At 41.6% G+C, this 22,880-nt stretch overlaps 2 protein-coding genes across 2 annotated transcripts in view; both read left to right on the top strand.

Annotated features, from left to right (window-relative positions):
• LOC141258110 (receptor-type tyrosine-protein phosphatase eta-like) overlaps positions 1–22,880 on the top strand; it is a 228,931-nt gene that overhangs the window by 51,764 nt on the left and 154,287 nt on the right. The window lies entirely within an intron of this gene.
• The window catches only part of LOC141257841 (receptor-type tyrosine-protein phosphatase eta-like), a 54,413-nt gene that overhangs the window by 7,443 nt on the left and 24,090 nt on the right, over positions 1–22,880 (top strand). The window contains exons 3-5 of the mRNA XM_073672854.1: positions 3,336–3,593; positions 3,721–3,978; positions 10,808–11,065. Coding sequence (XP_073528955.1) covers positions 3,336–3,593; positions 3,721–3,978; positions 10,808–11,065 — 774 coding nt within the window. The remainder of the gene's footprint in view (positions 1–3,335; positions 3,594–3,720; positions 3,979–10,807; positions 11,066–22,880) is intronic.

The following is a 22,880-nucleotide window of genomic DNA, read 5'->3' as shown; positions in this document are numbered from 1 at the left end:
AGGGATCAATGGGGAGAACTCGGTGTTATCTATGTATAGGTTTTATTGATAATAAGATGACTCCAGAAAGAATCTCCACAGTATTAGTGCAAGCCTAATATTGAGGGTTAATGTAAAACGTGCTTGTTTTATAGAATGAGCTATAATGACTCATACCATGTGGTGTCTATGACTTTCTCCTCTCATTTTATTTCATGATTTTAGGAACGATCAAAATACTTTGATTTGCTATTTCAATCTTTTTTTCTGTTCCAGTGTTCAGACTATGGGACACATAATTTAACCCCTTCCTGCCACTGCAGATTTTTGTTTTTGCGTTTTCATTTTTTCCTCCCTTTCTTCCAAGCCACATAAAAGTATTAGGGCTTTTTTTTTGCAGGATGAGTTGTACTTTTGAATGGCACCATTTATTTTACTGGTTAATGTACTGGAAAATGGGGAAAAAATGCAAGTACAGTGAAATTGCAAAAAAATTGCAGTTCTGCAATATTTCAGTTTGTTGTATAATTACAGGTATCCTATGAACCTCAGCCCACATACAGGGCTTCAAAGAGGTAATACCATGGCAGGCAAGGAGGCATTCCATATAGAGAGTGGAGGGCAATGGGATCTGTAGTTAGGCCCACCAACTTGGCCACTGATATGCTTGGCACTGGTATTTAAAGGATTATACGCTTTCGACTGGAGTGATCGCAGCAGTTATTCTTGAGTGCCAACTGTGTCACACAGCTGTAATTCACGCTGATTGCAGCTGACTTAGTTCCTGAGCTGCTCCATGCAGTAATGACTAGTGTTGAGCAATACCTTCCGATATCGGGAAATATCGGATCGGATTGGATCGGACCGATACCCAAAAAATATCGGATATCGCCGATTCCAATACCGGAAACCAATGCAAGTCAATGGGACACAAATATCGGAATGAAAATAAACCCTTTCTTTCCTTGTAGGTTAATTCTACATGAAGGAAAACAACTAAGAATAGTGTAGAATGTATTACATGAAAAGCCGGCAATTCAGCAGCGGCATACTCCGGTACCCGACAATTTAGAACAGAAAGAATAGAGCATCACACATAGATTAGATAGATAGAAACATATCAGTCACATATATAAGAAGTACAGTGACAGTGTTGTTTACTGTACTTGTCATTTAGTGTAAAGGATTTATTAAAAAAAATAATAGTGTTTTCATGCACCGTCTCTTTAAAAAAGTCGGCCGGCAATTCAGCATTGGTACCCGACAATTTAGAATAGAAAGAATAGAGCATCACACATAGATTAGATACATAGAAACATGTCAGTCACATATATAAGAAGTACAGTGATAGTGTTGATTACTGTACTTGTCATTTAGTGTTAAAATAAAGGATTTATTTTAAAAAAATTGGCGTGGGGTTCCCTGTAATTTTTGTCTCTAGCTTAGTTTAAGCAGACCGCTGGGGCAGATGTTTGAAGCCTGGGAAGGGGGTAATTCCCACGGAGCTTCCCAGGCTACTAATATCAGCCCCCAGCTGAATACCTAGCCTTTACTAGCTATTAAAATAGGGGGGACCCCACGTCTTTTTTTTGGGGGTCCCCCCTATTTTAATAGCTAGCAAAGGCTAGGCAGACAGCTGGGGGCTGATATTAATAGCCCAGGAAGGGTGCCATGAATATTGGCCCCCTCCCAGGCTAGAAACACCAGCCGTCAGCCGCCCCAGAAATGGCGCATCCATAGGATGCGCCAATTCTGGCACTTAGCCTCGCTAAAATTCTCCTGCGCTTGCAGTGAGCATGAGAGAATTCTCCTGCTGAAGCGCTGAGCGCAGGAAAATTTTCCCATGCTGTCAGTGACGTGCATGAGCCAAGGTCATGTCCAATGAACTCAGCTCACCTCATGCACGTCACTGACAGCGTGGGAAAATTCTCCTGCACTCAGCGCTTCAGCAGGAGAATTCTCCCACGCTGGGATGGCATGCTTGTGCTCTGCAGTGTCTCTGAAGGATGACAAGCTGGATGGCAGCGTTCAGCTGCGATCCAGCCTGTCATCACAATGCCATCCTAGCGTGGGAGAATTCTCCTGCTGAAGCGCTGAGCGCAGGAGAATTTTCCCACGCTGTCAGTGACGTGCATGAGGTGAGCTGAGTTCATTGGACATGACCTCGGCTCATCTTTATGCCACCACAGCCAGACACTGAGGAGCGCAAGCATGCCGGCGCTTCTCAGTGTCTGCCGCATGGCAAGCTGGATGGCAGCTTTCGGCTGCGATCCAGCCTGTCATGTGAATGTAGCAGAGCTGGAGCCGTCGTGGGAACCATGGAAAGGTAAGGATGATGTCGCTTTATTATTTTACTTTTATTGCAGAAGACATTGGCTTCAGCTGCAATGGGCGTGATGGTAAGTATGGTTTAATTTAGAACAATAAAGAATTGTGTGTTTATTTCAATTAAAGGACTTTATTCTGGGTGTTTGTGTTTTTTTTTTAACTTTGACTATGGGGTTAGTAATGGGGGTGTCTTATAGACGCGTCTCCATTACTAACCTGGGCTTGATGTCAGCTGGCATTATAAGCTGACATCAACCCCAGCCCTATTACCCCACTGCCACCGCTACAGGGCAGTGGGAAGAATGAGGCTAAGTGCCAGAACTGGCGCATCCTATGAATGCGCCATTTCTGGGGCGGCTGACGGCTGGTGTTTCTAGCCTGGTAGGGGGCCAATATTCATGGCACCCTTGATGGGCTATTAATATCAGCCCCCAGCTGTCTGCCTAGCCTTTGCTAGCTGTTAAAATAGGGGGGACCCCACGTAATTTTTTTTGGGGTCCCCCATTATAATAGCTAGTAAAGGCTAGGTATTCAGTCGGGGGCTGATATTAGTAGCCTGGGAAGCTCCGTGGGTATTACCCCCTTCCCAGGCTTCAAACATCTGCCCCAGCCATCTGCTTAACCTCCGCTAGAGACTAAAATTATGGGGAACCCCACGCCAATTTTTTTTTTTAATAAATCCTTTATTTTAACACTAAATGACAAGTACAGTAATCAACACTGTCACTGTACTTAGAGAGTGTCTTCTGAGCAGTTTGTCAGCTTTTGAACACCTTTGAAGGTGTTTTCTATGTGTTTCTATATGTTTTTGTTCGCCTGTCATTGGTTTTAACGGTGTTCGACGGTGTTCGACGAACAGTTCCACGAACATCCCGGTGTTCGACGAACCGAACCCGAACACTATGGGGGTGGCTCCACACTAGCAATGACACATTTCTGTAGTACTTGTATGCCAACAGTCATGAAGGGATTAGTATTTTGTATGCTTCACCCTGGGATATAACTACAGGATTGTGTTTACTTTCTAGAACCCGGTCTAGTGAAGAATCTTACACTAGACAACATCACCTCTACCTCAGTGTCTCTGACCTGGGAGAAACCAGATGGAAATGCAGATTCCTATATGATCCAGGTGCTTGAAGATCCAAGTCTGAACAGAATTGTGACCACCACTTTGAATACAATTGGAGGCCTCACGCCTGGATACTATTACACATTCATGGTCTTCGCTCTTGTGGGAAATGGCACAGTGCCAGGAGATAATAATACCATATCTACATATACAGGTAAGCTTCTATTGCAGTGTTGGGGTGTTGATGGCACATCCATGCCCTTAAGCACATAAGTAAATCATTTATAATATTTGGTATTTTGCAAACTGAAATATAACTGCTGCTTGTGGTTGCTTCCTAGAACCTGAAATAGTGGGGAATCTTAGGACAGTGAATGTCACAACCACCTCAGTGTCTCTGAGCTGGGAGAAACCGATTGGGAATGCTGATTCCTATATGATCCAGATTGTTGAAGATCCAATTTTAAAGAGAATTGTGACCACCACTTGGAATACAATCGGAGGCCTCACACCTGGATATTATTACACATTCATGGTGTTTGCTCTTGTGGGAAATAACAGTGTCCAAGGAGAAAAGAATACAACGTATACATACACAAGTGAGTCATTATCACAGAGTTACAATTACAGTATCATTGGGGTGCATTTCATGACCATTTAGTAATTTCTGATTAGCAATAATCTCAGTGTTTGAGTTGAAAGTTTGCACTTGTGATATAATGGCAAAAAAATAAATGTGATTCTGCAATTGCTTTTTTAAATTTGTTTTATGGTATTCATAGTGTGTTAAAAATAACCTAGTAACATGAATTCACAGGTCAGTATGAATACAGTGATCTCAAAAATGTGTCTTTAACCCCTTTACCCCCGAGGGTGGTTTGCACGTTAATGACCAGGCCAATTTTTACAATTCTGACCACTGTCACTTTATGAGGTAATTACTCTGGAACGCTTCAACGGATCCCCCTGATTCTGAGATTGTTTTTTCGTGACATATTGTACTTCATGATTGTGTTAAAATTTTTTCGATATCACTTGCGTTTATTTGTGAAAAAAAATGGAAATTTGGCAAAAATTTTGAAAATTTTGCAATTTTCAAAATTTGAATTTTTATGCCCTTAAATCAGAGAGATATGTCACACAAAATAGTTAATAAATAACATTTCCCACATGTCTACTTTACATCAGCACAATTTTGGAATCAAAATTTTTTTTTGTTAGGGAGCTATAAGGGTTAAAAGTTGACCAGCGATTTCTCATTTTTCCAACAAAATTTACAAAAACATTTTTTTAGGGACCACATCACATTTGAAGTCACTTTGAGAGGTCTTTATGACAGAAAATACCCAAAAGTGACACCATTCTAAAAACTGCTCCCCTCAAGGTGCTCAAAACCACATTCAAGAACTTTATTAACCCTTCAGGTGCTTCACAGGAATTTTTGGAATGTGGAAGAAAAAAATGAACATTTAACTTTTTTTCACAAAAATGTTACTTTAGACCCAATTTTTTTTATTTTTGCAGGGGTAACAAGAAAAAATGGACCCCAAAATTTGTTGTGCAATTTCCCCTGGGCACGCAGTTACCCCATATGTTGGGAAAAAACACTGTTTGAGCGCATGGCAGGGCTCGGAAGGGAAGGAGCTCCATTTGACTTTTTGATTGTAAAATTTGCTTGAATAATTAGCGGACGCCATGTTGGTTTGGAGAGCCCCTGATGTGCCTAAACAGTGGAAACCCCCCACAAGTGACCCCATTTTGGAGACTAGACCCCCCAAGGCACCTACCTAGATGCATAGTGAGAACTTGGAACCCCTAGGTGCTTCACAAATTGATTCGTAAAAACGAAAAAGTATTTTTTTTCCCACTTTTTCATTTTTACAAATCAATTTGCAAAGCACCTGAGGGTTCCAAGTGCTCACTATGCATCTAGATAGGTGCCTTGGGGGGTCTAGTTTCCAAAATGAGGACACTTGTGGGGGAGCTCCAATGTTCAGGCACACAGGGGCTCTCCAAGCGCAACATGGTGTCCGCTAACAAATTGAATGGAAAATCGGCTCAAATTATTAGCGGACATCATGTTGCATTTGGAGAGCCCCTGTGTGCCTAAACATTGGAGCTCCCCCACAAGTGACCCCATTTTGGAAACTAGACCCCCCCAAGGCACCTATCTAGATGCATAGTGAGCACTTGGAACCCCCAGGTGCTTCACAAATTGATTTGTAAAAATGAAAAAGTGGAAAAAAAAACACTTTTTCATTTTTACGAATCAATTTGTGAAGCACCTGGGGGTTCCAAGTGCTCACTATGCATCTAGATAGGTGCCTTGGGTGGTCTAGTTTCCAAAATGGGGTCACTTGTGGGGAAGCTCCAATGTTTAAGCACACAGGGGCTCTCCAAATGCAACATGGTGTCCGCTAACAATTTGAGCCGATTTTCCATTCAATTTGTTAGCGGACACCATGTCGCGTTTGGAAAGCCCCTGATGTGCCTAAACAGTGGAGCTCCCCCACAAGTGACCCCATTTTGGAAACTATACCCCTCAAGGATTTTATTAAGGGGTATAGTGAACATTTTGAACCCAGAGGTACGACACAGAATTTGATAAAATTAGGTCATCATATTGAATAAGTTGTCATTACTCTTGAGCGCAAGTGCTCGCTACTTGAGTTTGCATCGGGTACTCAGGTATGCACCATGTATCACGGATGCTCAAGTGAAATGCTCGAGTCCCCGCCCGCATGTTTCACGGTTATTAGACAACCCAAAAAAAACATGCGGGGATCGCTCGTGCATGGCAGGCGAAGCATATGGGGCGGAGACTCGAGCACCCGCGATACTCAGTGCATACCCGAGCACCCGATGCAAACTCAAGTAGCGAGCACTTGCGTTCAACACTAGTTGCCATATCGTCATCTTTTTTTCTTTTTTTTTTTTTACTTTTGAAAAAAACAACAACCCCAACCCTAACATTAGCACAACCCCAACCCCAGCCCTAGCGTTTATTTCTTACGCCGTTCCTCGTGCGGTATAAGTGATAAGATTACTTTATTCTTCGGGTCGGTGCGATTACAGCGATACCAGAATCATATCGGGTTTTTATGACTGACAGCTGTCACACACTAAAAGACCCATATTTTGTAAAATCTAGTTTTTGCATTGCCATATTTTGGCCTACAGAGTCATGTGATGGCTTGTTTTTTGTGGGATGAGTTGACGTTTTTATTGGCGCCATTTTCAGGCATGTGACATTTTTTGATCGCTTTCTATTCCAGCTTTTGGGAGGCAGAATAAACAAAAACCAACAATTCAGGAATTGTGTTTTTTTATATTTTTTTACTCTACTCCGCGAGTGGTAAAATTGATAAGGTAGCTTTATTCTTTGGGTCAGTACGTTTACAGCGGTACCACATTTATATCGTTTTTTATGTTTTGGCGCTTTTACACAATAAAAGCTATTTTATAGAAAAAATAATTTTTTTGCATCACTTTATTCTGAGAGCTATAACTTTTAGATTTTTCGGATGATGGAGCTGTATGGTGGCTTGTTTTTTGCGTAACAAGATGACGTTTTCAGCGGTACCATTTTTATTTATATTCATCTTTTTGATCGCGTGTTATTCCATTTTTTGTTTGGCGGTATGGTGATAAAGCATTGTTTTTTTCTTTTTTTTTTTTTTTTTTACCGTGTTCACTAAAGGGGTTAACTAATGGAACAGTTTTATAGGTCAGGTTGTTCCGGACGCGGCGATACCAAATATGTGTACTTTTATTGTTTTTTTGCTTTTTTTTCATAATAATATTTATTGATGGATACATTATATTTTTATTTTTAGTGGATTATTTTTTTTATTTTTTTAAAAATATTTTTACAATTTTTTTTTATTTATTTTTTCACTTTCTGGGAGTTTTTTACTTTTTTACTTTGTCCCACTGTGGGACTTTCACTTTTTTTATTCTGATCGCCTGCATAGCATAGAGATTGAGCACCATCCCTGTGCCCTTCAGGCAGTCAGCGCTGGATAGGGAGAAGATAGTTTGGAGATGCACTGCGCGTGTCAAAAAATTCTTCCTGCTGTCTGGTGACCCGGATGTTGTCCTGACGACATCGGGTCGTCATGGAAACACCCGGGAAGCCCCGGCAGACAGCGCTGGAGGCCGGAAGAGGAGGTGCGTATACCGATCACCTCCTCTTAGCCACCGCAATGCTGCGATCGACTTCATCGCAGCATTGCGGGGGTTAATGTGCCGGGACCGCTCCCTGCACATAGTACCGGGTGTCAGCTGTGACAATCAGCTGACACCTGGCGGCGATCGCGCCAGCACAGCCTGTGTGCGTGCGCGATCACGATGACGTCCTAATACGGGTCAGGCTCTTAAAGTCCAGGGCATTGACGCGTATTAGTACATCTTGGGCTTTAAAGGGGTTAAAATATAAATTTTAAGTGTTTAAAAATAATTCTGATTTTTTTCTTTTAAATAAAATTGGTTTGAGTTTTCTGCAACCCGTAACTTTTTTATTTTTCCGTCAATGGACCTGTATGAGGCTTGTGACAGGAGAAACAGACGTCTATATTAACACCATTATGAGGTATATACAGTTATATGAAACAGTTTGGGCACTCCTATTAATCTTAAGCTTAATGTTTTATAAAAATTGGTGTTTTTGCAACAGCTATTTCAGTTTGATATATGTAATAACTGTTGGACACAGTAATGTTTCTGCCTTGAAATGAGGTTTATTGTACTAACAGAAAATGTGCAATCTGCATTCAAACAAAATTTGACAGGTGCATAAGTATGGGCACCTCACCAGAAAAGTGACATTAATATTTAGTAGATCCTCCTTTTGCAAAAATAACAGCCTCTAGTCGCTTCCTGTAGCTTTTAATGAGTTCCTGGATCCTGGATGAAGGTATTTTTGACCATTCCTCTTTACAAAACAATTCCAGTTCAGTTAAGCTTGATGGTCGCCGAGCATGGACAGCCCTCTTCAAATGATCCCACAGATGTTCAATGATATTCAGGTCTGTGGACTGGGATTGCCATTCCAGAACATTGTAATTGTTCCTCTGCATGAATGCCTGAGTAGATTTGGAGCGGTGTTTTGGATCATTGTCTTGATGAAAGATCCATCCCCTGCGGAACTTCAACTTCATCACTGATTCTTGAACATTATTGTCAAGAATCTGCAGATACTGAGTGGAATCCATGCGTCCCTCAACTTTAACAAGATTCCTGGTGCCGGCATTGGCCACACAGCCCCAAAGCATAATGGAACCTCCACCAAATTTTACTGTGGGTAGCAAGTGTTTTTCTTGGAATGCTGTGTTTTTTTTGCCGCCATGCATAACGCCTTTTTGTATGACCAAACAACTCAATCTTGGTTGCATCAGTCCACAGGACCTTCTTCCAAAAAGAAATTGGCTTCTCCAAATGTGCTTTTGCATACCTCAGCCGACTCTGTTTGTGGCGTGCTTGCAGAAACGGCTTCTTTCGCATCACTCTCCCATACAGCTTCTCCTTGTGCAAAGTGCGTTGTATAGTTGACCGATGCACAGTGACACCATCTGCAGCAAGTTGATGCTGCAGCTCTCTGGAGGTGGTCTGAGGATTGTCCTTGACTGATCTCATCATTCTTCTTCTCTGCCTTTCTGATGTTTTTCTTGGCCTGCCACTTCTGGCCTTAACAAGAACTGTCCCTGTGTTCTTCCATTTCCTTACTATGTTCCTCACAGTGGAAACTGACAGGTTAAATCTCTGAGACAGCTTTTTGTATCCTTCCCCTGAACAACTATGTTGAATAATCTTTGTTTTCAGATCATTTGACAGTTGTTTTGAGGAGCCCATGATGCCACTCTTCAGAGGAGATTCAAACAGGAGAACAACTTGCAAGTGGCCACTTTAAGTAGCTTTTCTCATGATTGCTATGAAGTTCAAAGCTCAATGAGGTTACAAAAACAAAAAAAGTGCTTTAGTAAGTCAGTTAAAAGTAGGTAGGAGTATTTAAAACAAGAAAATGATAAGGGTGCCCATACTTATGCACCTGTCAAATTTTGTTTGAATGCAGATTGCACATTTTCTGTTAGTACAATAAACCTCATTTCAAGGCAGAAACATTAGTGTGTACAACAGTTATTACATATATCAAACTGAAATAGCTGTTGCAAAAACACCAATTTTTATAAAACATTAAGCTTAAGATTAATAGGGGTGCCCAAACTTTTTCATATAACTGTATGAAATGTATATTTTTTATTTAGTGATGAAAAAAAACTATTATGGCATTTCAGTTTTTCTCTTAATGGTGTGTGCCGTTCGATTTACTTAAAGGGAATCTGTCAGCAGCTTTTTGCTACCTCATCTGAGAGCAGCATGATGCAGGCAAAGAGACCATGAATCCCATTATGTATCACTTAGTTTACTGGGTACAGCCTTTCTGAGTCAATCAGAGTTTTTAGATTTAACAATGCAACAAAGCTGAGAAAGCTAACTCCACCCCCACCACAGCTAACCCCGCCCACACCAGGCTCTGTACATACAATGTCCATAGACAGTGAGCTGTTTATTACAGAAGGAGGCGGAGTGAAACTACCAGGCACGCCCTGCTGTGTCCAGCAATAATAAGCTCCTGCTGCTAAAACAATCATTACAAGTAAACAAAACCAAGAGCTTGATAAGAGAGGCATCTCTGAAATCTGTGTTTTAACCCCTACAGCATGCTGTCTTCAGATTACATAACAAAAACCTGCTGATAGATTCCCTTTAATTTTATATTTTGAAAGATCAGATATCTTTGGATGTGATAATATCCAATATGCTTTTTTTCTACTGCTGTATTAATAATAAATAATAATAATAAATAATAATATTGTGTTCTCCTATGAAGTCTAGCTACAGACTAGGATTCAACGGAGTGCTAAAATATTGGTCATGGGAGCTTTCAGGAGCTCAACAACTGTAATTATTACCCATTGTCACACCGTTATTGCGCTATTTAAATTATTCAGTGATTGCAGCATTTCAGTGGTTGAAAAACAGCAATCTGAGTAAGCTCTGGTTGTTACTGTTACAGGAAAGTGCTGGTTGTAGAACACAGGGTATTGTGCAGGCTCAGCTCATACACCGCACCTAACATATCATGTACCCTTACATCACGTATTGCGAAGGGGATACACAGATGAACTAGTCTGAATAGCTACAGCCAAACACATACATCAATGTCATTCTGCTGCAAAGATAAGACAACTGAGCATAGCTTCTTCATACAATTGATCTCTACATTAGGATTCATCAGTCTTTGTGTTGGGTAAATGTTTTATTATGTATTAATGATGTATTCTAAATGCAATGATGTTTTATATATATTATTATACATAAGTATTTGTGTTGTGCTGAAGTGTAACGTCAGATTCTTTACTTCTACAGAGCCCGATGTCATCACAGATCTGAGAACATTAAACATCAGCACAACTTCTATAACTTTAGGCTGGCAAATACCAGTTGGAAATGTCACTTTCTACCTGATAGAGATGGCAGGTCCTGTCACTGTGTATTTTCAGACATCTATAAATGAGTCTGTTATTGAAGATCTGACACCTGGAAATTTATACTCATTCCGACTCTTTGCTGTTGTCGGTGAACCTAATGTGCTTGGCAATGGCTTAGAAATATCTGCCTATACTAGTAAGTATTGCTCATCTATCTATCCATTTTTTTCTTTTCAGGCTTACATTTTTTACATAATAAGTTAGGTCCATATATATTTGGACAGAGACAACATTTTTCTAATTTTGGTTCTAGACATTACCACAATGAATTTTAAACAAAATAATTCATATGCAGTTGAAGTTCAGACTTTCAGCTTTCATTTGAGGGTATCCACATTAAAATTGGATGAAGGGTTTAGGAGTTTCAGCTCCTTAACATGTGCCACCCTGTTTTTAAAGGGGCAAAAAGTAATTGGACAATTGACTCGAAGGTTATTTCATGGACAGGTTTGGGCAATCACTTCGTTATGTCATTCTCAATTAAGCAGATAAAAGGCCTGGAGTTGATTTGAGGTGTGGTGCTTGCATTTGGAAGGTTTTGCTGTGAAGTAAACATGCGGTCAAAGGAGCTCTCCATGCAGGTGAAACAAGCCAGCTTTAAGCTGCAAAAACAGAAAAAACCCATTCGAGAAATTGCTACAATATTAGGAGTGGCAAAATCTACAGTTTGGTACATCCTGAGAAAGAAAGAAAGCACTGGTGAACTCATCAATGCAAAAAGACCTGGGCGCCCACGGAGGACAACAGTGGTAGATGATCGCAGAATCATCTCCATGGTGAAGAGAAACCCCTTCACAACAGCCAACCAAGTGAACAACACTCTCCAGGAGGTAGGCGTATCAATATCCAAATCTACCATAAAGAGAAGACTGCATGAAAGTAAATACAGAGGGTTCACTGCACGGTGCAAGCCACTCATAAGCATCAAGAATAAAAAGGCTAGACTGGACTTTTCTAAAAAACATCTAAAAAAGCCAGCACAGTTCTGGAAGAACATTCTTTGGACAGATGAAACCAAGATCAACCTCTACCAGAATGATGGAAAGAGAAGTATGGCGAAGGCGTGGTACAGCTCATGATCCAAAGCATACCACATCATCTGTAAAACACAGCGGAGGCAGTGTGATGGCTTGGGCATGCATGGCTGCCAGTAGCACTGGGTCACTAATGTTTATTGATGATGTGACACAGGACAGAAGCAGCCAAATGAATTCTGATGTATTCAGAGCCATACTGTGTGCTCAGATCCAGCCAAATGCAGGCAAACTGATTGGTCGTCGTTTCATACTACAGATGGACAATGACCCAAAACATAAAGCCAAAACAACCCAGAAGTTTATTAAAGCAAAGAAGTGTAATATTCTTGAATGGCCAAGTCAGTCACCTGATCTCAACCCAATTGAGCATGCATTTCACTTGTTAAAGACTAAACTTCAGACAGAAAGGCCAGCAAACAAACAGCAACTGAAAACCACCGCAGTGAAGACCTGGCAGAGCATCAAAAAGGAGGAAACACAGCGTCTGGTGATGTCCATGAGTTCAAGACTTCAGGCAGTCATTGCCAACAAAGGGTTTTCAACCAAGTACTAGAAATGAACATTTTATTTACAATTATTTAATCTGTCCAATTACTTTTGGTCCCTTTAAAAACAGGGTGGCACATGTTAAGGAGCTGAAACTCCTAAACCCTTCATCCAATTTTAATGTGGATACCCTCAAATGAAAGCTGAAAGTCTGAACTTCAACTGCATCTGAATTGTTTTGTTTAAAATTCATTGTGGTAATGTCTAGAACCAAAATTAAAAAAATGTTGTCTCTGTCCAAATATATATGGACCAAACTGTATATGTAGATAGAAACATACTTTGTTACTTTTGTTCAATCGCATGTGGGCAGTCCCGTGACTCAGTGGTTAGCACTGTTGCTTTGCAGTGCAGGGGTCCTGGGTTCAAATCCCACCAAGGACACAATCTGCAAGGAGTTTGTATGTTCTCCCTGTGTTTGCGTGGGTTTCCTCTGGGTACTCTGGTTTCTTCCCAAACTCCAAAGACATTCTGATAGGGAATGTAGATTGTGAGCCCCAATGGACACAGTGCCGATAATGTCTGTAAAGCGATGTGGAATTAATGGCGCTATATAAGTGAGTAAAATAATAAATCACATAAGACTAATGACTGTGACATAAAGAATAAAGGCACCACACATACAGGAGTCATATTTAGTGGCAATAATATGACTGGATCTCGTTATTAGAAATCAAAAAAGCTTTCCACTAAAGCTGTAATAAATAAAGGGTTATTCACATTATAAACAGTTTTAGCATATTCACGAAATGTGTTTTATTGTTGTCCCACTCTTCAGTATCATATCCATGCCCTTACTTCTATCAGTAACTGCCTTCTATGCTACAGACAGGTTCAGATTGATATTCCTCCCTGAATTTGTCTCACAGACCTAATGTTGCCCTCTCTTACGTCTCATGTAGTGATGAGCGAGCACTAAAATGCTCGGGTACTCATTGCTCGGGTCGAGCAAATTGGAATGCTCGAGTGCAAATTGGAAGGCTAGAGTGCTCAGTCCAAGCAGCGAGCCCAATGTAAGTCTATGGGAAACTCAAGCATTTTCCAGCGGCTCCCCCCGGCGGTCTGCAGAGGGCCTACAAATTGCCAAAATCAATGGGAACACTGCTCAAATGACATGAGAACAGCATGGGGAAGACCCCTGCATCTCTGACTCCCAGGTCACTACTGTCAACAATGTTGTTAGAGGTATTATGCCACTTTTACGGACTCACAATAAAACATACAAAAACAAAACCAAAATGGATTTTTCTGGGAAAAATGTTAAGGAAAATCCTTTCCAGGGTAATGACTTGTCTATAAGGCAAAATAAATAACCAAAAACAAAAATGCTCCTCCACACCTTGGGCTATGTTAAGAAGTAGCGTTTCTTATGCATTTTTGCACTTTATCATTGCTTTCAACAGTGAAAAATACATTCACTAAATGTCATTTTAACATTTTACAATGTTATCTTGCCATGTGGTGTGTGAGATATGATCAGACACATCCTGTTTCATTTATGTCACAAACACTATTTTTATAGGGCCATCAGGTGGCCCTTACTATTCTTAAAGGGCCAGCAGTCATCCCTCAGTATTGTTAGCTGGCTATCAGCCGGCTATGCATTGCTGTTCCCATTATTAAAGATTGGGTCTCCTATAGTGGTAATGCTCATGCAGTGACTTCAAGGGATGACAAAATTTGGGAAGAATCCCGATAACAATTTAAAGACATATAGAGCTGGACCACAGTAATGACATGTTGCCATTAGAAAGGAGTAGGTAAACTATACAGTTATAGGGTATGCAGTGAGTCCAATGGCTGCCAAAATTTAGGAAAAACCCCAATAACAATTTAAAGACACATAGAGCTGGGCCATAGTAACGACATGTTGCCATTAGAAAGGAGCAGGTCTACTATACTGTTATAGGGTATGCAGTGAGTCCATCGGCTGCCAAAATTTGGAAAAAACCCAATAACAATTTAAAGACACATAGAGGTGGGCCACAGTAACGACATGTTCCTATTAGAAAGGAGCGGGTCTGCTATACAGTTATAGGGTATGCAGTGAGTCCAACGGCTGCCAAAATTTAGGAAAAACTCCAATAACAATTAAAAGACACATAGAGCTGGGCCACAGTAATGACATGCTCCCATTAGAAAGGAGCGGGTCTCCCATACTGTTCTTGCGTATGCAGTGAATGCAACAGCTGCCAAAAATTTGGAGGCACTCCAATGCCCCTTGCAAGAGTTGTAGAGTTCGGAGGGCCTACTGAAAACAATGTTCCCATTATTAGGGAGTGGGTCTCCCATACTGTTTGCCTAAGCAGTGAATGCAATGGCTGGCAAAAATTTGGAGGAACTCCAATGCCCCTTGCAAGAGACGTAGATATGGTGATATAGTAGATGGTGATATGGTGGTGGAGGATGAGGATGAGGATAAGGAGGAGGACAAGAGCAAATAGACAAAATCAGGAAGCGTATACCCATGTCTGGGTGTGAAGACAGAGGTGCATGGGAATAGAGTTAGAGCTCCCAAAAAAGGACACTGTATTTGAGTTTATGATACGCTGCTATCATTCGGTGGTGTTGACAAGTCTGGCCCAATCCAGCCCTTGTTCATTTTTATAAGAGTCAGCCTGTCAGCATTTTCAGTTGACAGGCGGATGTGCCTATTGGTTATAATTCCACCAGCGGCACTAAAAACCCGCTCTGACAAAACACTAGCGGCAGAGTAGACCAGGACCTCCAAGGCATAGAGTGCCAGTTCATACCAGGTGTTCAGCTTGGATACCCAATAATTATAAGGCACAGAGGAATCACGAAGGACATTGGTACGGTCAGCAAGGTACTCCCTCAGCATCTTCCGAAACTTTTCCCTCCTTGTGAGAGTACCCCACGCCTCAGGGTCTGTGTGATAATAATAAAAATAATAATCTTTATTTTTATATAGCGCCAACATATTCTGCAGCGCTTTACATACATGATCATATGTGATGGGAGGGTCTGAGAAAACTGTCCCAGAACTTTGACAGTGTTCCCCTTCCTTAGCTGGATTGGATTTGTGTCTCTCTAGCCTGTACTCCTTGGTTGTCCAATAAACTGTAACCTCTGCCGCCAGCGTTTTCAGATGGGAATTTTTTTTTATAATTCCTCAACAAGGGCCTTCTGGTACTGTCCCATTTTACTAGGCCTGTCCGGCGTGGGAATAAGAGACAGAAAGTTCTCCTTATAGCGTGGGTCTAGAAGGGTCACCAACCAGTAATATCTGTCACCCAAAATTTGGACAATGCGAGGGTCACAGGAAAGGCAGCGTAACATAATCTCAGCCATGTGTGCCAGACTGCTAAAAGGCAAGACTTTCATGTCCTCACCAAGAGGACGAGTGACCATGCTCTCCTCCTCATCCTCCTTCTCCTCCCTGTCCTCAGGCCATCCACGCTGAACAGACGGTATGACAGTTGTGCAGGTAGTACTGTCCATAGCGCAGGAAACTAGCTCCTGTTCTTCCTCTTCATCTTCCTCATTATCACCCAATCCACGTCGGGATGAGATGAGGCTGGGCTGTGTGGAATCAGCCTGTATGGTTCCTTGCTCCATCTCATCATGCTCCGCCTGCAATGCATCCTCTTTAATTGTGAGCAGAGAGCATTTCAGAAGACAGAGAAGCTGGATGGTGATGCTAATTATGGCATCATCGCCGCCCACCATCTTTGTGGAGTCCTCAAAGTTTTGGTGGATGGTACAGATGTCTGACATCCATGTCTACTCCTGAGGTCTTATGTGTGGAGTCTGACCTGAATCTCGACGGCCTTTTTGATGCTGGTAGTCAACAACTGTCCTCTTCTGCTCACAAATCCTTCCCAACATCTGAAATGTAGAGTTCCAATGCATGGGGACATCACACACCAGTCAGTGAGCTGGAAGCTGCAAACACTGCTGAGGCATGGCAAAGAAGCTGTAGCTGACTTTCTAAAATGGGCACACAGGCAGCGTACTTTGACAAGCAGTTCCAGCAGATCCGGGTAGGTTGTGAGAAACCGCTGAACCACAAGGTTAAGCACATGGGCCTGGCATGGTACATGTGTGAGCTTGCCTCATTTCAGAGCCGCCACCAGGTTTCGGCCATTGTCACACACGACCATGCCTGGCTGTAGGGTCAGTGGTGTCAGCCACAGATCAACCTGCTCTTCAGAGCTGTCCTCAACTCTTGTGCGGTTTGTCACCTAGGCAAATTAGCTTCAGCACAGCCTGTTGCCACTTGGCTGAGGCAGTGCTTCCATCTTATGACTGATGTGGTTATTTCGGAGATGGAGCCTGAAGAGGAGGAGGAGGTGCAGGAGCTGCAGAATGTGGGGGCAACCCTGATTAACCCAGGGCCCACAATCCTCGGCGTCGGGAGGACATGTTCGGTCCCATGGTCCAACTTGGTCCTGGCTTCCATTATATTAACCCAGTGTGCCATCAGCGAGATGTACCATCCCTGCCCACAAGCACTTGTCCACGTGTCCGTGGTTAGGTGGACTTTCCCAGTAACTGCGTTGTTGAGGGCACGGCTAATGTTGTGGTGCATGTACTTGTGTAATGTGGGGATGGCACAACGGGAGAAATAGTGGTGGCTGGGGACCGAGAACCAAGGGACAGCTGCCGCCATCAGGTTGTGGAAAGCTTCCTTCTCAACAAGCCTAAAAGGCAACATTTTGAGAGAAATGTGTGAATTTAGTAGTGTGGCCTATGGGGCGTTGGCTTTTATTTACGCTTGCATTCCAAGGACTGGAGTAGGGAAAACTGAACGCTGCACTGGAACAATGACGTGGACGTGCTTGCTCATGGTGCTAGTTGAGAGTGTGCAGGACGGGAGGGATCTTCGCATTCATCATGGACAGGGGATTGGCATGCACACACAATAGCAGAACAAGCAGTGGTGTCATCCGCAGACACTGTTTCTGGACCCTGGGGTTCGGCCCACAAAGTCAGGTGCTTTGCTGCCATGTGCCTGATTATACTAGTGGTGGTCAAGCTGCTAGTTTTGCTACCCCTGCTGATGCTGGCCTGGCAGGTGGTGCAAATGGCCTTTTGGGGGTTATCGGCAGAGTCTTTAAAAAACAACCAGACTCGGGAATACCTAACAGTTGTACTGGCAACTTTCGTCGTGTTGGCGTTATGGGGAGTGCTTTCCCGCCTTGTGTCTGTGGCCACCACACTGCTTCTTCCTGCCTGTTGTGGTGCTACGCTTCCCTCCCCCTGTGTTCTGCTGACCTCGCTCTGCATGTCCCCCTGCCAGGTAGGGTCTGTTACTATATAATCCACCACCTTGTCTTCCACTTCCACACCCTGGTCCTCCTCCTGACTTTCTCTCAATTGTGTCTTATCATCATCATCCACCTCTTGCGACAGTAATTGCACTTTCCCACCGTTGCCTTCATGTGACCGTGGTTGCTCAAATATTTGGGCATCTTCTCCTCTTGACTCGCTTGAAGCTGGCCGGGCGAGAGGCCCGAAAAGTGAACAGCTCTTCTGAGTGTCCAAGTGTGGGATCAGTTTTCTCCAGGCACTCGGCATGGTGGGAGGAAGGAGGATCAGGATGAGGAATATGCGGTCCAGACTCACAGCTATTGAGATATGACCGTTTGGAAGACAGGGTGATGGCGGTGGTGGTGGCAAAGTGACTGGAACCATTATCTGCTATCCAATCAACAACCACAGGAACAGGAAGGTCGAGTGACAAGATGTGGGTGTTTGTTGTGGCACAATTTCAGCTTGCCCACGGCCACGGCCTCGACCTCGGCCTCTGCAGGTATCATCACCATCACGTCCACTTCCCCGTCTCTTGCCACGCACCTAGGCCATTTTAAATGGAGGACAATATTTTCCACGTTCACTAGAAATGGCTGATTTTGGAATGCAGTTATATGTAACAGAGAACCACGGTTTTAAATAGCAGGCCTGTAGTTTACTAATACTATTCTTCACAGAGACCTCGTGTGAATAGCTTGACCAACAATCGCCAAGCTTGTCGAGCACCATGATGCTTGGGTGAGTACCGAGTAGTGGCGAGCACGTTCGCTCAACACTAGCATCATGTACTTTTAATGTGAATGGTTATTCATACCATATCTCTCACAGACTGCTCCCATCATCCTCTCACTACACAGAGACTGTTTTCAATGTCTTCCTCTCTCACAAACTGCTCCAAATGATCTGACTGCTACCTATTCCCCTATCTTTCACAGAATGCCCATGCAGACTTGTCCTCATGCTCCCCTCTCTCACAGACTGCTCATCATACCACCTGTTTTATCCCCTTCTCGACATCCGCCGTACGTCTACTGAGCAGTGGGAAGTGTTTTCCCCAAAACCATTGTACATGTATGGCACAATGATTGTGCCTGCTAACAAGCAGAGCCGGCAAAATCAACAGCCAATGTCAGCTATATATCATAGCTGACACCTCTGCAGTAAACTAAACGATCGGTGTTAGCATCAATCGCGGTTGTTTAACAATTGTCAATAGTGACAGTGTCATATATGTGTTTATTGGAGGCTACGAATGCTGCATGCTGATAGTGTCATGGTGACCCTAGACCGAATAATGGCCATGGGGGTTGCTTAGCTACGGTGGCCTGTAGGATTCTGACATGAGCAGGAACGAACACTCCTCTTGCCAGTGTGAGATTGACAGGTGAAAGGAAAGTTGATGTCCCGTACTGGAACTGAGTAAAAAAAGTCAAATAAAGTTTCTAAAAATGTGGAAAAATAAAAGGGAAAGTGAAAAAAGAAAAGAAAAATGTTTGCAAGTAAAAACGCTGTTTTACTGTAAAAGGTTAAAAAAAAGTACACATTTGTGTAAAAAAATAAATAAAAAACATGCCAAAAATATAGCTTTTTGGTCATACTGACACATAAAACCTAGAATAAAAAGTGATCAAAAGTGATCATATGCAAAAAAATTGTATCAATGAAAACATCATCTCTTGCTGCAATATACAAACTCTTACGTAACTGTCAGCAAAAAAATAAAGAAATACAGCTATCAGAATACAATAATGGAAAAGCAAATTGTATGTAAAAAAATGATTTTAGTGTGCAAAAGAAGCAAGACATCCAAACACTTTATAAATGTGATATCACTGCGATCGTACTGACCCGGAGAATAAAGGTGTCTCATTACTTTTACTGTACCGTGAATGGCGTGAAAAATCAAAGAATAAAAACCTTTTATGAGTTGATGGTTTTTGTTCACTCTGCCACCCAAAAATTGAAAAAAAAAGCTATAGAAAAGTTATGTAATCCAAAATGGTACGAATACAAACTTCAACTCATCCAGGAGAAAACAAGCCTTGCCACAGCTCATTCAGCCAAAAAATGAAAAATATATATATATATAGCTCTCATAATATGGCAATGCAATAAATATTTTTTTTTGCAAATCAGTGTTTTTAGTGTGAAAAAATATAAATTTCTAAAAATATCATATTAACCTGGTGTCACTATAATTGTACTGACTCTAAGAATAAAGTCGCCTTATCACATTTACTGAATGGTGAACAGTGTAAAATGGCATAAAAAATTTAAGACAATTCCTGAATTGCTGTTTATTTGTTCCTCTGTTTCTCAAAAATTGGAATAAAAAGCAAATTAAAAAATTTATGTAGGGTACCCCCAAATGACACCAACAAAAACTTCATCTAATACTGCAAAAACAAGCTCTTTCCCAGACCTATCGTCTGTCAATGCAAAAATTGAAGTTTTACATGTTCCTAGTAGTTCAAAGGCATTGGAAAAGCATCAAAAGATACAATCCAGTAAAATCCGCATTGGATAAGCCAAAAGACTCCCCTTCTGAACCCTGCAGCGTGCACAAACCACACTTAACACAGCTACAGACAGGGGCACGCAATTGAAGGGTTTCTCCAGGTCTAATCATTGATTTCAAAGGGGGTTAATATGAGATAGATGTAGGTCCGACACAGACACACTTATCAGCGGAACACTTCTCCGACAGTGGCCGGACATAAGCAATGTATGGGTGGAAAACAGAAGCTCGGTACATTACTTAGTGGCCGCAAACAAGTTCTGCACTTTATCTCCCTTTCAAGTAAATTTAGTACAGTATTCAAGCAGAATCCAAAAATCAATGTACAGGGTTGCTGTATTTAGCACACACACCCCATAGTCCAGAAGGATACTGCGTCCATGCACCTAACCTATAATATACGTCTGGAAACTTTTCCAGACATACACAGTAATGTAAAATGTGTTCTTTCAGCCTCCATTTGGCCGGCATGCACTTATGTAACTCTATAAGAAAGCACAGCAGACTGCAATTTTTTACAGAGGGGCACACTGCAAAGAGATGTATACCATTAGATATACATCTCTTTACAGTGAGTCACTATGGTGGACGAATGCTTCGAGATTCGTCCTGACATTGAAAACTGATGTGCACATTTCTTCTGAACATACTCAACCAACAGTGTCCACAAGCGTAGTGTGGACCTAGTGTTAGTTTTGGCTACTGCTATAGCAGTTTCACCTTATCGTAAGTGTGTTGAACCCACAGAAATCTCATATTGAGATTTGTCATGAAATTTTAAGTCCTGGAAAATCCTTCAAACAATCTATGAGGCACGTGTCTCTGGACGCACAAGGTGGGCACTATATATTGGCCACTAAAATGGCATATTTGCAGTTTGCATTCTGCAACTTCCATTGCACACTAATTTCTGCAAAACGCAAGAAATGTCTAAATAGTCACAACACCCATAGATGATTTTCCTAGGTGTAGATTGCAAAATGGGGTAATGTTTTGAGTATTTGTGCTGTTTTGGAAGCTTAGGGACAGTGCAAATAGTGTCCACAAACTTCTCTAGAAAACCTTGTGCCCTAAAAGCCAAATGACACTCCATCTGTTCTGAGCCCTGCCATATGCCCAAACAGAAGTGCATGATCCCACATAAGGTATTGACATACTTGGGAGAAATAGCATAATAAATTATAGGGTACATTTTTACTTTGTAACCCTGGTAAAGAGTAAACATTTTGATCTAAATGTACTAGATCTTATTTTAATGACTGTAATTTTTTATTTTCACACATTCCAATAGTAAAAAATTGATGAAACACTTATTGGATAAAAATGATCTTTACATCCCCAGATGAATTCTTTAAAGTGTTTAATTTCCAAAATGGGGAAGGTGTTTTTTTTTTGCTGTTCTGGCATTTTGGGGGCATTGCCAAATGTGTGCTTCAAAATCCAAATAGCGATTCTTCCCTTCTGAGCCTGCCATTTGCATAAATATTAATTTCCGACCAAAAATTGGGTATTGTGCTTTCGGAAAATATTGATTTAGAAATATTTGGGTAAATTTCCTCATAATATTGCTTAAGAAAATTAAATATTTAGGACTAAAACAATATATTTGTTGAAAAAAAATAATTTTCATTTCCACGACCCAGCATTATAAAATTCTGTGAAATATCTCTGTGTGTGTTCAAACTACTCACCACACCCCTAGATGAATTTCTTGAGGCGTCTGGTTTCCAAAATAGGGTCACTTTGGTGGAAGGATTTTTCTGCTATTCTGGAACTTTGAGGACATTTGCAGAGTATTCCAGACAAATCTGCACTCCAAAAACCAAATAGCGCTTTTCCTCTTCCGAGCCGTGCTGTGTATCCAACCGCAAGTTTCCAATCACATATGGAATATGGGATATTGCTACGTTTTGGAGAATTTGTTTGACATATTTTGGGGTTCCCTTTCTCTTACTACCCATTATGAAACAGAAAAAAATTGGGGATAAAAGATCATTTTAATTGAAAAATATCATTTTTAATTTTTGCGTCCCAATGTTATAAACTTTTGAGAAAACCAAGACGGTCACTATACATCTAGATAAATTCAGTGATGGCTGAAGATTCTAAAATGGGGTAATTTGTGGGTTGTTTCTGCTGTTTAGCACCTTGGGGGCACTAAAAATGCCGTATGGTTTCCACAATCTATTCCAACCAAAAATGTGCTCCAAAAGTGAAACAGCACACTTTCCTTTCTGAGCCCCACCGTGTGTCCAAGAAGTAGTTAAAAGCCACATATGTGGTATCAGTGTACTCAGGCCACATTGATTTAAAAATTGTGCCATCCATTTTCACCTGTTACCCTTGTGAAAGTGAAAAATGTGGGACTAATAGAACATTTTTGCGGAAAAAAAGTAATTTTTCATTTTTTCAATGTAATAGACTTTCGTGAAGCACCTATGAGTCCAATGTTACTATATCTCAAGATGAATTCATTGAGGTGTCTAGTTTTCACAATAGGGTCACTTCTGAGGGGTTTCTGTTTTTTTTTGGCATCTTAACAGCTTTTCAAATGTGACATGGATTCCACAGTC

Source organism: Phyllobates terribilis, unplaced genomic scaffold (genome assembly GCF_046119375.1).
Source record: "Phyllobates terribilis strain yellow unplaced genomic scaffold, ASM4611937v1 Scaffold_3__8_contigs__length_932513732, whole genome shotgun sequence".
Taxonomy (NCBI): Eukaryota; Metazoa; Chordata; class Amphibia; order Anura; family Dendrobatidae; genus Phyllobates; species Phyllobates terribilis.
This window is presented reverse-complemented; position numbering and strand designations above follow the sequence as displayed.